The following is a 13,948-nucleotide window of genomic DNA, read 5'->3' as shown; positions in this document are numbered from 1 at the left end:
GATCTCGCGTCGTCGGCGTCTTCCAAGAACGAATCGACGTCATCGTCATCGTCCGTCCGTCGGGGCGTTTCGGCGAGCGACGCGCAGTGCCGCTCGCGCGGCGGGGCGACGGCACGATGCGAGCTCCTCCGCGCGCGCCGTCCCCCCGCGCGAGCGCGGCGAGGACGCTCGAGCGGACCATCGCGCTCGTCGTCGCCGTCGTCCTCATGACCGCCGCGGTCGCGAAGGGCGCCGCGGTGTCCGCGCGGTACGATCCGTCGCTGTCGCCCTCCGCGCGCGCGTCCTTCGCGTCCGCGGAGCGCTTTCTCGGGTTCGGCGGAAACGGCGGCGAGGAGCCCCACCCGGCGAGGTACGGACGGCACCCCGGGACGGACGTCCCGCGCCTGCCCGGGCTGACCCGCGGGTGGATGTTCGGCGCGCGCGCGAACGACCTGTCGGACGCGCAGTGGAGAGATTTCCGCGGCGGGCTCCCGAAGCTTCTCGCGCTCGCGGCGATCACGACGCCGCTCGTGGCGCTCGTCCGACGCCGCGCGCCCAAGTCGTGGATCGTCCCGTTCCACGTCGTCTACGGCCTCGCGTTCGTCTCTTACCTGCACGGGCTCGGGACGCTGTGGATCCTCGCGCTGATGCTCGCGCACTTTGTCGTCGTCGCCGCCGCCGCCGGGACGCCCCGCGTCGGCGCCGTCGCGACGTGGATCAGCGGCGCGGCGTGCCTCGGTCTGTCGCAGTACCACGCCGCGCGATGGCGCTTCGGCGACATCGCCGCGTCGTTGGCGTGGATGGACGGAGCGTCGTTCAAGGGCGCGATGCCGCGGTGGTACATCAGCTTCAACCTCCTGACGCTGCGGCTGATCTCGTACGGGTTGGACCTGCACGCGCGGCGGTCGCGGTCGCGGTCGCGGTCGAGGCGGCGGGGGGACGCGGACGCGCGCGCGAAGAAAAACGACGACGACGACCTCGAGCCTCGCGCGCCCGCGCCCGCGATGCGCGACGACGACGACGACGACGACGACGACGACGACGACGGCGCGCGCGCCGCGTATGCCGCGATCGTCGAGACCGCGTCCCCCGACGTTCGGTACTCGCTCGCGGAGTACGTCGCGCACGGGCTGTACCCGCCGCTGTATCTCGCCGGGCCGACGATCACGTTCAACGCGTTCGCGTCGCAGATGTACGCGCCGCAGCGGACGTACTCCGCTCGCGGGGTGATCACGTACGCGGTCGTGAAGTTTGGGTTGATTTTGTCGCTGTGCGAGCTGTGGACGCACACGCAGTACGCGAACGCGATCGCGAAGACGAGGGCGTGGACGTGGCGGCGGGTCGCGATCGAACCCGGGGCTAGCCACGGCGGTGATTTCGGTCCCATGGAGGTGGGCGTCACGAGCTTGATGGTGTTGAACTTCATGTGGCTCAAGTTCGCGGTGATGTGGAGATTCTTCCGCCTCTGGGCGCTCCTCGGCGGCGTCGAAGCCCCGGAGAACATGCTGCGGTGCGTGAATAACAACTCGACGATCGCGGGGTTTTGGCGCGGGTGGCACGCGTCGTATAACAAGTTCCTCGTCCGGTATTTATACATCCCTCTGGGCGGGGCGAAGTACCGAGTCTTGAACGCGTGGGTGATATTCGGGTTCGTCGGCGCGTGGCACGATGAGATATCGTGGCGGCTGATGTACTGGTCGCTCATATTCGCCGCGTTTCTCGCGCCGGAGGTTGGCGTCGTCGCGCTCGGGAACGCGCTCTTTCCGTCCGCTGTGTACAAAGAAACGTTCACTTATCGTGCGTTACGGTCCCTCCTCGGCGGGCTGAACGTCCACGTCCTCGTCGCGGGGAACATGGTCGGTTACGTCGTCGGCATGGACGGACTCCGAGAGCTCGTGCGCGCGTACTGCGGATCGGGGCTCGGGGACGCGGTTAGGTTTTTCCTCTGTTCCACCGCCATGTGCGCGGCGGCGGCGTACCTCGGTTTCGAGCAGCGCGCGGGGGAGACGCGCGCGGTTTCTGCGGCGGCGGGGACGCGGTCTCGGAGGAAGAAGTCGAACTGATTCGCGCGGGGTGGGGGTGCTAGCTTAGACTAGGGCGTAGACACACGATATTGGCTGATTCTTTCTAGAAGAAATATCCGAACAATCCAAAAGTTTCTGTTCCTGTCGCGATCGGTTCTCTCGGAGCGCAGGTCAGTGCGCGCGCGCGCGCGTCGACCCTCCCGCGGACGGTACCCGGGGAAGAGGAGCTCTACACGACGCCGTCGCCGTCCCCCCCCGCGCTCGTTCGCTTCCGAAGCTCGCGGTAGCTCGCGTATCGAGGCGTCGCGTTAACAACTGGACTGGATTTTTGGTATTTTTTGGCGGATCCGATGTCGTCGTTCCCGACAGCCTCCGACGCGGCCGCGATGACCGACGCAGAGATCGCGCGGCGGCTTCAGCTCGAGATCAACGCGTCCGCGCGCGCGAGGAAAGCGCCGAGCGCGACGTACGACCCCGCGCCGCTGCACAACTTCGGGGACCAGGAGAGGAAAGCGAGATCGCTCGCGACGAGGAAAAAAAACGCGATCGAGGCGAGGAACGAAGCGAGGAAGAAGCTGAGGGCCGAGAAAGCGAAGAAGCGAGCGGCCGCGGCGAAGCGAGCGGCGCGGAAGGACAAAGCGATATCCCCGAGCGTCGTTCGCGCGGCGGCGCCGACGAAAAACCAACGCGCGAAGGAGCACGGCGTCGCGTCGTCTCCGCCGAAGAAGTTGCCCACGCCGCCGACGCCGCCGTTCTTCACGCACGTCCGCGATCCGATGGCGACGCACTCGTCGCTGATCCACGCGGACGCGATGGTTCCCGTGATGAAAGACGAGCGCGTCAAGGACGAGGACGAAGACGAGGACGAAGACGAGGACGACGAGGACGACGGCGACGACGCGGAGACGGCGACGACGCGCACGCCGGCGACGCCGGCGCAATCGAGACCGAAAACCGGGTGGCAGCCGGGCGACAGCGGCCGCGCGTCGAAGTCCAAGTCGAAGTCCAATCCGAAGCCGAAGAAGAATAAGAAGAAGAATGCGAAGCTCAACCCCGCGGAGGAGGCCGCCGCCGCGGACGCGGAAGCGCGCCTGCCTCGCTGCGATCTCGCCCCCCTGGACGGCTACCGGCACGGGCGGCTCGTCTGGGCGCGAATCGCCGACGCGAAACGCGAAGACGGCGGCGTGTGGTGGCCCGGTCGCGTGTGGAAGCTCTCGAACTGCGCGCGCGCGAAGGAGCTGTGGGCGCGCCGCGGCGCGAGCGCGGTCGCGCCGAGGGCGCTCGTGCGATGCTTCGGCGACGGGTCGTTCGTGTGGTCCGCCGCGGAGGATCTCAAGCGGTACGTCGGCGAGGACGCCGCCGAACGCGAGGCGACGATTGGAACGTTACTCGCCGCCGCGGCGCCGTCGAAGGGCCACCGGAAGAAGAAGGGCGAGAAAGGCGTGAGGATATACCTCAGCGTCGCGAGGAAGGCGCTGCAGGAGGTCGCGGAGGCGGAGCTCGAGGCGTTCGAGCCGCCGTGGAGCGACAGCGACGACGGAGACGGCGAGCCCGGGAACGTCGACGCGCCGGTCGGGAACAGCGGACGGTCGGGGTTCGAGATCTATCGGCCGCCCGCGCTCGAGGTCGACGTCGTGAACGAAGAGAGTGCGAAGGACGGCCTCACCCCGGACTGGATCGTCGACGCCGCGTGCCGCGTCTTCTGTTTGAACGTGCCCACGGTCGACGAGCCGATCATCCGAGGCTTGCTCGATCCGTGCACGAATAACAAGCGGCGGCCCAACATTCCCGCGGAGAAGACGTTCGATAAGAAGCAGGACGGGCTGAAGCAAGAGAACGAGTGGAAAGGGTACCACGTCGTCTTGAACCCGTCGTACGAGTCGCAAGTGCAGTGGCGGTTCATCAACCGCGCGATAAACGAGGTGGAGTGGGGGTTCTGCCCCGGGATTCTGCTCGTGTGTCGGAACTCCACGGACACGAGCTACTTCCAGCGGCTGCATCCGTTCCCGCGGATATTCCTTCGAAGGGACGCGATCCGGTTCAAGGACTACGACAACACCCCGATCGGGTTCGGGATCGCGGTGTTCTGCATGGTCGCCCCCACGGTCACGAAGAGCGAAAAGTTGGAGACGTACCGGAGGTTCTACGACGAGTTCTCTCACGCCGGCGAGCTCAACGTGCCGTTCGACCGAACGTTCCTGGAGCACCCCGCGTTCGAGGACCTCACGGACCGCCTCCACGAGGACGCGGCGAAGAAATACCGCGACTCATGGGTCGCGTGCGACGTGTGCGATCGATGGCGCGAGCTCCCGTACGGGCAGTCCCTCATCGACGCGCAGGCGAAGGACAAGTGGTCGTGCGCGGAGGTGTACGCGTCGGGGTGCGACGCGCCGCTGACGAACCGCGAGTTCAAGGCGTTCAGCGTCGCGAGGAAAGGGCAGGCGGTGGCGCTGAAGGCGGACAAGCACGGGACGGACATCTTGCCCGGCGCGGGCGAGGCGCGGCGGATCGCCGAGCGAGCGCACGACGAGCGTGCGCACGAGGAGGGCGACGAAGAGGAGGAGGAGGAGGAGGAGGAGGAGGAAGAGGAAGACGCCGTGCTCGCGCTCCCGTGCCCGCCCGGAAGCGAAGACGACGACGGCGGCGCGCGCCGAGACGGCGGCGACTGCGGAGACGATGACGCGATGGATCAGTGGCTGGACGAAGTCAAGCTCCGCGGCGGGCGCAAGCGCTACGGGTTCGCGGAGGCGCCGATACCGTGGAAGAAGCACAGGCCCGGCGGGGACGCGTCTTCGGCGGTTGTTAAAAAAACGCTGCGAAGGGCCCGGGAACGACGCGCGAAGGACGCCGCGAGCGGAGGCGTCGCCGGCGCGACTCCCGAACTTCTGATGCACCCGGAGTGGATGGGGAAACAGTCCGCGCTCTCCGAGGCCGGGTCGCTCTCCGAGTTTGAGAAGAGCCGACTCGAACGCATTCGCGTGAATCACGACATGCTCAGAAAGTTGATTTACACGAAGGAAGACGTCGCCGACGCGGCGTTGACGAAAGCCGCGGAGGCGTCCGCGGCAGAGGCCGCCGCGCGGAGGGTGTTCAGAGTCGCGGAGGACAAGAACAAGCGGGCGTTGCACGACGCCGAGACGGCGACCGCGAGGTCGAGAAAAGCGAACGCCGCCGCCGCCGTCGCGGCGGCTGAAGCCGCCGCCGCGGACACCGCCTCGGCGGCGACCGCGGCGGAGTTGCAAGCCGCGGCCGAGGTCGTGATTCGCTTGAGCGCGAAAGCCGCGGAGGCGGACGCGGCGTGCACGGCCGCGGAGGCGGCGGCCGCGGAAGAGAGAGGAGAGGAGAAGGAGGAGGACGGTGCTTAGACTGATCGACTACTGCACGTGTGCGCGCGCGCAGAACGTTTAAATGAATGAATTATTCGCAGTGCCGGTTCGCCTACTGTCCCCGCTTCTGCTTCGCTAGTAACCCTTCCTTCTCCCCCTCGCCGATCGCGTCGTACCCCGTCGCGCGTATCTCCCTCATGTCCTCCTGCGTCCTGTAATACTGATACAAAGTGAACCCGCTCAGCGTCACGACGTACCCGCACACCTCTCTGATCGTCAAGTCGTCGCCGTAGAATAAGACCGCGCCGAAGATGATCACCGCGTTCCTCACCTGCGCGAGGGCTTTGAACGTTAAACTGCCACATATCTGAATCGCCCCCACGGTCCCGACGCTGACGAGCGCCCCGAGCACGCCGATGCCCAAGTACAAGTGCGGCTTCCGCGACAGCTTCCTCGAGTTTTCCGACTCCGAGAACGCGTCCCGCTCGAAGATCGCCACCCCGGTCGCGAGGAAAACGAACGCGGCCGGGGCGTAGTACAGCAACCCCTCGATCATCGGCATCTTCTTCGTCTTCAGGACGTGCTGCCACAGGACCATCCGCGACCCCTCCACGAGCTCGCCGCCGAGGACGATGCAGAACCCGACGACGCTAAACTCGGTCATGCCGCTGCACGCGAGCGCGGTCCCGCCCGTCATCATCACGACGCCGCACAGCTTCGGGGCGGTGACGACATCCATCCCGAGCGCGACGAGCATGCCGCCGGTCACGACCGGGGAGAACGCTTTCAGGAGCTGCACCGACGAGACTTCGAAGTACAGGTAGAGGGCGTTCCCGATCGCGAGGCTGAACGCGGTGCACACGCCGACGGGGAGCATCGTCCGCGCGTACTCCCCCGCGGTCATCCGCCGCGTCAGCTTGGTGTGCCCGCTCAGGACCGCGACGAGGGCGACGAGGAACGTGAGAAGCGGCCCACACATGGATATCGTCATCGGGAACTCGAACTCGTCGACGCGGATCGCGTAGCTGTTCGCCATGACGAGCGTCACGGACGCGGCCGCCCACAGGGAGACGTACGCGACCGCTCGGACGTAGTACGCGAGCGCGCTCTTCACCACCGGCGGCATCGCGCGCGGGGTTAGGGCTAGGAAGAAACTCGGAGCCGGCGACGGGGGCGGCGTGCGCCTCCCGTCGCGGCGAGAGCTGTGAAGAGGGCGCGGGGGGTTACGGCAGATCTTAACAGTATAAACTCGAGAAGAGCCCGACGATGCGTTGGCGGACCGACCGCGACCGCACCTCTCGCCGCGCCGCGCTCGTGGCGCGGCGGACCGCGCGCGGCGATGGTCCGCCGCGTCGTCTCCCTCCTCTCCCTCCTCCTCCTCTTCCTCCCGACGCTCGCGGTCGCGACAGCGGAGCCTCCGCCGCCGCCGCCTCCGCCGCCGAAGAAGCCGCAGAACTACGCGTGGGTCATGGACGTCTGCGTGCGGCACGACTGCTTCAAGACCGGATGCGCGTCGCTTCGGGACTCGAACACGGGGAACGTCACGACGACGGCCGGCGCGTGCGTGTCGTCGTGCGCGGACGGAGGGACATCGCTGAACGGGACGTCCCCGCGCGAGTTCGACGCGGCGCTGAGGGTGCTCCGATGGGACTGCGCGAGCGACTGCAAATATCGTTGCATGACCGCCGTGGAGAGGGCGCGAAGACGCGAGGGGTTGGAGCCGAAGAAGTACTACGGCAAGTGGCCGTTCGCGAGGGTGCTGGGGACGCAGGAGATCGTCTCCGCGGTCGCGTCCGTCGCGAACGGAGGCGCGCACGCGTGGCGTCTGCCGACGTTGACCCGCGCGGCGAAGCGTCGGATGCGCTTCGCCGCGCTGTGGCTGGGGTTCACGCTCGTGAACATAAACGCATGGATATGGAGCGTTCTATTCCACTGCAGGGAGCTCCCGTTCACGCACTACATGGATTACCTCGGCGTGAACATCGTGTTCTTTTACGCCCTGTACGCCGCGTTCGTGAGGGCGTTCGAGCCGAGCGCGAGACGGGCCGCGGCGCTCGCCGTCGCGTTCGTCGCGGCGGCGGTCGCGCACGTCCGACACGTCAACCCGCCGCGCCAGCGGTACCGGTACGAGTACAACATGCGCGCGATGTTCGCGCTGATAGGCGCGTTCTGGGTCGTGATGTTATGGTGGGCGTTTCGTGGATTTCGATTTCGATCGCGCGGCGGCGGCGGCGGCGGCGGTGGCGGCGGCGGCGGGAGAGGGAGAGGGCGGCATCCCGGGCGGCGGTGGCTGCTCGCGTTCGGCGCGACTTTCCACGTCGCCGCGCTCGGGGAGGTGTTCGACTACCCCCCGGCGTATCACCTCGTGGACTCGCACGCGGTGTGGCACTGCGTGACCCCGGGATGCATATGGTTCTGGTATTTATTCGTGAAGGAGGATTTAAAGGTCGCTCAGACGGCGACGGCTAAGGCGAAAAAAAATAATTAGGTCAAATTAGCGGTCTAGGACAGTAGCCGGCGCGATTCCTTGAACTTTCTGGATTACAACTCGCTGCCATCTTACTACGCGAAGCACGCACGGCGTCCGTGCGTTCGTTTGCGATTCGCTAAAAAATCAAAACCAAATAAAAGACCAAACCCCGCTCAAATCACGGTGCCCGGCGGCAGAACGGTGCCTTGCAACAAGGTCACGATCCCATCCTGAATGACGTACCCGTGCCCATCCGCGTCCGTCGCCTCGTGGGACTTCCACCCCCGCGCGTTGTTGATCACGCACCCCTCGCCGATGACGACGTCTCTGTCCACGACGACCCCCCGCAACACGCTCCCTTTCCCGACGTCCGGGACGTTCGCGTTGTGAATCGAATTCATCGACAAGTTCCCGACGAAGATCGTGTCCGCGATGTCGCAGTCCGGCCCGATCGCGACGCACGGCCCGATCAGCGCGTTCGTGAGCTTCGTGTTTGCGCCCACGCACACGCCCTCGGACGCGATCGTGCCCTCCGTGTACACGTCGCCGTTGAACTTCGCGGGCGGGAGGCACCGCGCGATGGTGAAAATTTTGAACTCGTGCGACACCAACGACGCCGCGGTGTTCGCCTTCTCCTCGGGCGTTAAACCGCTCCGGCACAGCTCCATGTTCGCGTCGTACCAGTCCCGGAACGTCCGAATCGGTTGCCAGTACCCCGCGTACTCGTGCGCGTGCACGGCGTACCCCGAGCCGATCGCCATCGGGATGAAATCCTTCCCCAGGTCCAGCGACATGTCGTCCGCGACGCACTCTATCCTCCCGAGGAGATCACGCATGATGCGCTCCGAGAAGACGTAGATCCCCATGTTCACCGCCACCTCGCAGTCCTCCAACTTCTCGCTCTCGTCGCCGCACACCGCGATCTCCTTCAGCTCGTCCACGCTCGGCTTCTCCTTGAAGTGCTCCACCGCGGTCGCCATGTCCTCGCGCATGCTCAGCACACCGAGGTTGTGATAATCGATGTCCCCAACCTTCCTTTTCTGCGTCGCTATCGTGATCTCCGCGCCCGTCTCGTTGTGCGTCTTGAGAATATCGTTGTAGTCCATCTGGTAAAGCGATTCCCCGCTGCAGATGATGTACGCCTTGGGCTCGGACAGACACCCGCCGTGCGATTTCCCCTGCAGCGTCCCAGCTTGGTAGTGCCGCCTGACCGAGTCCGCGCTCCCCGTCGACCAGGTCTTCTCCTCCGGCCGCTGGTACGACGGCAGACACTCCACGAACCTGCGGGGAGGGGAGGGGAGGGGAAGGGCGGCGCGGGGAGGGAGCGCGCGGGGAGAGGGCGAGGTCAGCGCGCGACTGCGATCGCGGGTGGATAATCTTATTTTTCTCGGAAAAGCCGAAAAGAGCGCCCGAACGTCGCGTCAAAGGGGCGAAACGAACAATGGGCGGAGACCGACTGACGGCTTCGCGGGACGGGCGCGCGCGCACCCTTTATCCCCGAACCCGAACAGATCCTGCGGGTACGCCGCCTGGACGTGCTGATTCAACGAGTGCGCGTTCCATTGCGTGAGCACGAACGTCCGGCTCACCCCCGACGCGATGAGGTTCGCGAGAGGAATGTCGATAAGGCGGTACGTCGCCGCGAATCGCTGCGCGGCTTTCGAGTCCGTGCGCGTCATCGGGTTCCCGCTGTCCGGCCCTCCCGCGAGCACGACCGCGTGGATATCCTTCATCTCCACGAACTCCTCCCTAGGCTGCGGTATTTTCTGCGGCACGGCCTTCTTCGCCTTCTTCGGCGCGCCGTTCGTCGCCGCCGCTTTCGCCCTCCCCGCGGACGCGGCATCCGTCTGCAGCTCGTCCACGCCGGCGACGGCGGCGACGCTCACGGATCGCGCGTCGGCCTGCGAGCGCGATGGAGGGAAAGCGCGCGTGAGGATACGGGACGATCGACGACGGAGCGCGCGATACGATACGAGCGCGCGCGCGAGCGTGGGGCGATCGACGAGGCGCACCTCGCCGCTCGCGCGGGCCCTGCTCCTGCCGCGCTGCGTTGAGATTTTACCCCGCAACGACGACGATTCCCCGCCCGCGCTCGCGCTCGAAGACGCGCGCGATACGCGCCCGCGCGCGGTCAAAACCGCGCGCGGACGCGTCATCCCTCTGTCGCATCGCAACGGATGCAGAATCTCCATGCCTCTCGCGCGGAGAGGCGTGATGGCGACGCCAGGCGCGCTCATCTTGTGCGCGGTCACCCCGCCGAGGTGACTCAGAAAAGGCACGGACGGAAAGGGGTAAGCGCGGGAGGTGGGCACACGTCGGCAACGTCGGCCAATCGTCGTTTCGGCATCGTACCTTAGGTATGAGTTTTCAGTCACGAACTGCCAGGCTGTAAAGTAGTAGTTGTACTTTCGTACGCGCCAATCCTAGTCAGATTTCTTTTGCGTCGACGACCGCGGAATTCCGTATCTGCTACGGTACGCAGGGTCGGCTGCGATCAGGTCTACCGACGAAACCGACACGCGCTTCTCGGGCTGCAGAAGTCGCCCTTTTTTTTCAAACATCGCGTCGGACCACGACCACTGCGGGATGCGCGAGGGCACGAGAGGCGCGGCCGCCGCGAGGGTCGCGCGGCTGTACGATGCGCAGCGCGAGAAGGAGGCGCGGTGGCGGGAACGTGCCGCGAGCGGCGGCGCGTCCGGCGCGAGTCGTCCCGGGGCGCCGTCGCCGAGGTTGACGCGCGCGGCGGAGGTGCTTCGCGAGGCGAAAGCGATGATGCGAGAGCTGAGCCCGAGCGCGTCGTCGTCGTCGCCGTCGCCGTCGTCCGGCGGCGAGTCGTCGCGGGACGGTATCGCGTCGAGGGACGAGCGCCGGTGGGCGTCGATACGCGCCGGGCGGGCGAGCGAGGTGGAGGAGGTGGAGGAGGACTACGACGACGCGGTCGAGACGAAAACGAAGCCGCGGCGCGTCTCCGCGGCGACGTCCTCCTCCTCCGCCTCGCGCGCGCGCCCGCCCGTGGCCGCGAAAGAGCCGTCGGCGTACCGAACGACGCTCGCGTCGCGGCTGCGCGGCGAGGCCGCGTCGTCGCGTCCGTCGGTTCCCGCGGAATCGCCGGTGCCTTCCGCCGCCGCGCTCGCGCGGTCGCGGCGAATGCGACGAACGATGGAGACCGAACGCGCCGCCGCGGACGCCGAGGTGGACGCGCTCAGGGAGCAGCTGAAGCGCGAGTCGGAGGCCGCGAAGGCCGCGGCCGCGAAGGCTGCGATCGAGCGCGAGGAAGAGGAAGCGAACGCGCGCGTGCGAGCCGCGGAGGCGGCGAGGTTGGAGAGATTGCGACAAGCCGAGGCGGCGACGGCGGCGGCGGAGGAGGCGGAGCGACGCGCGTCGCGCGCGGAGGAGATCGCGAACGCGGAGCGGCTCGCCGCCGCCGCGGAGCGGACGCGACTCAAAGCGGTGGAGACCGCGAAGGCGGCGAAGGAGAGAGCCGCCGCGGCGGAGGCGCGCGCGGAGCGACGCGCGAGGGATCGGCAGACGAGCGCGATTTTCACGCGGTGGCGCCAGCTGTGCGTCGACTCGGAACGCGCCGCGGTCGCGCTCGAAGCCGCGCGGGAGTGGAAAGTCGCGAGGAAAGTCGCGCGCGCGTGGCGCGCGCAGGTGGCGATCTCGCACGCGCGCAAGGCTGCCGCGGCGGTCGCGCGCGAGGGGGAGATGCTGCGCATCGCCGCGACGCACCGCGAATCGCGCCTCGCGCTCGCGTCGATGCGAGCGTTCGCCGCCGCCGCCGCGGACGCCGCCGCGGCGAGGGCGGCGATCGCGGCCGCGGACGCCGCGGACGCCGCGGCCGCGGAGCGCCGCAAGGAGAAGATGCGCGCGCTCCTCGCGAAGATCGAATCCGAGAACGAGCACGTCGCGAGGGAGACGGAGCTTCTCACCGCGGACGAGCTCCCGACGGAGCTGAGCGACGACGTGAGCGACGAGGAGATCGTCGAGACCGCGACCGCGCTGTCGCTCGGCGCGGAAGCCGCGAGGGCGTCGCAGGACCCGGCGAGCGTGGAGGACATCTTACGTCTCATCGCGCTCGTGAAGGAGACGCACTCGGTCCCGGCGTCGCCGAGTAAGAGCGCGGAGGTCGCCGTCGCGGTCGTCGTCGAAGAGGACGAAACCGCGGCGGCGGCGGCGGCGGCGGCGGCGGCGGACGCGGAACTCGCCGCGGTCGTCGACGAAGACGAGGACGACGCGGAGGTCGAGAAGCAAGTGGCGACGGTGATGGCGACGGAACTGATGCTCGTGGAGGGGGAGACGACGATGGCGGACGACGACGAGGACGACGAGGAGGAGGAGGGGGAGGAGAAGGCCGAGAAGGAAAACATGCCGAGTCGGTCGGAGAACCCTTGGGCGCGGAGTCCACTCCCGCGTCCGGCGGCGAAGGCGAAGGCGAAGACCCCGGTCTCGCCGCCTCGAGAGCAGAAATTGAACGACGCGGCCGCGGCCGCGGCCGCGGTCGCGGCTCGCGCGCGAGCGCGAGCGGCCGCGCGAGCGGAGCTGAGAGCGAAAGCCGCGGCGGCGAGGGAAGCGGCGGCGGCGCGAGCGGCGCACGCCGCCGCCGCCGAGGGCGAAACCGCGCGCGCGCTCGAGGCGGCGCACAAGGCTGCGGCGTTGGCGAAACGCCGCGCGGAGAAGGCTGTCGAAGCGCGGCGGCACCGCGCCGCGGAGCTCGTCGCGGAGCAGACCGCGCTCGCGGTCGCGCATTACGAACGCGCGCTCGTCGCTCGCGTCGGGTTGCGCCCGTGGACGCGTCTCGCGCCGACGACGCGCGCGATCGAAGCCGCGGCGGCGGCGCGCGGGAAAGTGGCGCCCGCGCGCGCGCCGTTCCGCGCGTGGTACCGCCGCGTCCGTGCTAAGCTTAACGGTCGCGCGCGCGCGGTCGTGTGCCTGCAGAGCGTTCAGGAAGAAACGCTCTACGAACGCGCGTTTCTTCGATGGCGGCGACACGCGGCGGCGGTGAAATTCGCGAGCGCGAACGCGCGATCGCGCTTCTTCGCGCGGTGGACGCGCGCGATCGACGCCGCGGACGCGGCGATCGACGCGGCGTTCAACCACCGGAACGTGCACATTTGCCGCCTCGCGTGGACGTACTGGCTCGCCATGGCCGGTCCCGCGCTCGCGGCGTTAGAGGCGAGGGAGCTCGAACGCGCGAAGCTGCGGACGTTGCAGCTCTCGAGGGACGCGTTGCGAGCGTGGCGCGTCGCCGCGAAGGCGCAGAGGGAGACGCGGGAGAAGTCGAACGCGCGGGACGACCTGTTCGTGAAAGTCGGCGCGTGGCTCCAAGAGATGCGCGAGAACAAGGCGCTGACGCCGAGCCCGGGGGGAAGCGCGAGCCCCGCGGGGAGGGAGGCGCGGCGGGCGATGTTCAAGAAGAGCCCCGGGTCCGCGTCGCCGTCGCCGCCGCTCGGCGGCGGCGCCGCGCGCGTTCCCGAATCGCCCTCTTTATCGCTCGTGACGCCGCCGCGCGTGGCGATCGGCGTCCCAGCGCCGACGCTTCGCGTTCCCGACGCGAACGCGGCGAAGGCGACGACGAACGACTGGCTCGATCGCGCCGGCGGCGGCGTGAGCCCGCCGCCGGCGGTGAAGCCCGCGAACTGGCTCGACCTCGGCGACGTCACGCCGCCGAACATACGCGACATCCTCGGCCGACCGAAGCTCCATCCGGACGACCAGCCGCCGCCGCCCGCGCCGCCGAAGGTCATCGGCGCGGCGGCCGCGGCGAAACCGCCGCGGTCGCCGCTGATGCAGCCGCTGAAGGCGGCGGCGGCGGCGGCGGGGCGCGGGACGCGCAAATTCGCGAGAGCGCCGCTGGGGGACGTCGCGAACAGAGCCCGGGCGAGAGCCGAGCCCGCGGCCGTCGACGAGAGCGCGATGAAGGGGGCACCGAGGGCGTCGGACTCGCCCGCGGTGCGCGCGGACGCGACGTTCTCGTTCAGGGAGGTGGGCGGGGTGGAGAAGACGCCGGGACCGGTCGTGGAGGACACCCCGGCGGCGGCGAGAGGCGCGGGCGGGCTGAGAGGCGGCTCGAGGGCGAGACTGGAGAGACTGGCGGCGAAACGCCGCGGGGCGACGGCGGCGTCGAGGATCGCGGGCACGGCGCGATAAAT

General features: G+C 68.3%; 6 protein-coding genes across 6 annotated transcripts; 4 read left to right on the top strand and 2 right to left on the bottom strand.

Moving 5' to 3' along the window:
* Positions 1–116: 116 nt before the first annotated feature.
* On the top strand, positions 117–2,042 carry MICPUCDRAFT_39376 (uncharacterized protein; the record flags this gene model as incomplete). The annotated part of the gene is made up of 1 exon (XM_003058110.1): positions 117–2,042. One exon carries the CDS (start codon positions 117–119, stop codon positions 2,040–2,042), a length of 1,926 nt encoding a protein of 641 aa, XP_003058156.1.
* Positions 2,043–2,353: 311 nt separating this feature from the next.
* MICPUCDRAFT_57353 (uncharacterized protein) lies at positions 2,354–5,368 on the top strand (the record flags this gene model as incomplete). Its single annotated transcript, XM_003058109.1, has 1 exon — positions 2,354–5,368. One exon carries the CDS (start codon positions 2,354–2,356, stop codon positions 5,366–5,368), a length of 3,015 nt encoding a protein of 1,004 aa, XP_003058155.1.
* Positions 5,369–5,441: 73 nt separating this feature from the next.
* Positions 5,442–6,455, bottom strand: MICPUCDRAFT_57352 (Drug/Metabolite transporter superfamily; the record flags this gene model as incomplete). Its single annotated transcript, XM_003057743.1, has 1 exon — positions 5,442–6,455. The coding sequence occupies one exon, from the start codon at positions 6,453–6,455 to the stop codon at positions 5,442–5,444; it is 1,014 nt and encodes a 337-aa protein (XP_003057789.1).
* Positions 6,456–6,668: 213 nt separating this feature from the next.
* On the top strand, positions 6,669–7,817 carry PER1 (per1-like family protein; the record flags this gene model as incomplete). The annotated part of the gene is made up of 1 exon (XM_003058108.1): positions 6,669–7,817. The coding sequence occupies one exon, from the start codon at positions 6,669–6,671 to the stop codon at positions 7,815–7,817; it is 1,149 nt and encodes a 382-aa protein (XP_003058154.1).
* A 35-nt stretch (positions 7,818–7,852) lies between these two features.
* ADG2B (glucose-1-phosphate adenylyltransferase chloroplast precursor) lies at positions 7,853–10,036 on the bottom strand. Its single transcript, XM_003057742.1, has 3 exons — positions 9,812–10,036; positions 9,288–9,700; positions 7,853–9,080 (listed from the first exon to the last, which is right to left on the bottom strand). The coding sequence occupies exons 2-3, from the start codon at positions 9,530–9,532 to the stop codon at positions 7,973–7,975; spliced, it is 1,353 nt and encodes a 450-aa protein (XP_003057788.1). The 5' UTR covers positions 9,533–9,700; positions 9,812–10,036; the 3' UTR covers positions 7,853–7,972.
* Positions 10,037–10,385: 349 nt separating this feature from the next.
* On the top strand, positions 10,386–13,946 carry MICPUCDRAFT_57349 (uncharacterized protein; the record flags this gene model as incomplete). Its single annotated transcript, XM_003058107.1, has 1 exon — positions 10,386–13,946. The coding sequence occupies one exon, from the start codon at positions 10,386–10,388 to the stop codon at positions 13,944–13,946; it is 3,561 nt and encodes a 1,186-aa protein (XP_003058153.1).
* Positions 13,947–13,948: the final 2 nt, after the last annotated feature.

This window comes from Micromonas pusilla (assembly GCF_000151265.4).
Source record: "Micromonas pusilla CCMP1545 genomic scaffold MICPUCscaffold_4, whole genome shotgun sequence".
NCBI lineage: Eukaryota > Viridiplantae > Chlorophyta > Mamiellophyceae > Mamiellales > Mamiellaceae > Micromonas > Micromonas pusilla.
This window is presented reverse-complemented; position numbering and strand designations above follow the sequence as displayed.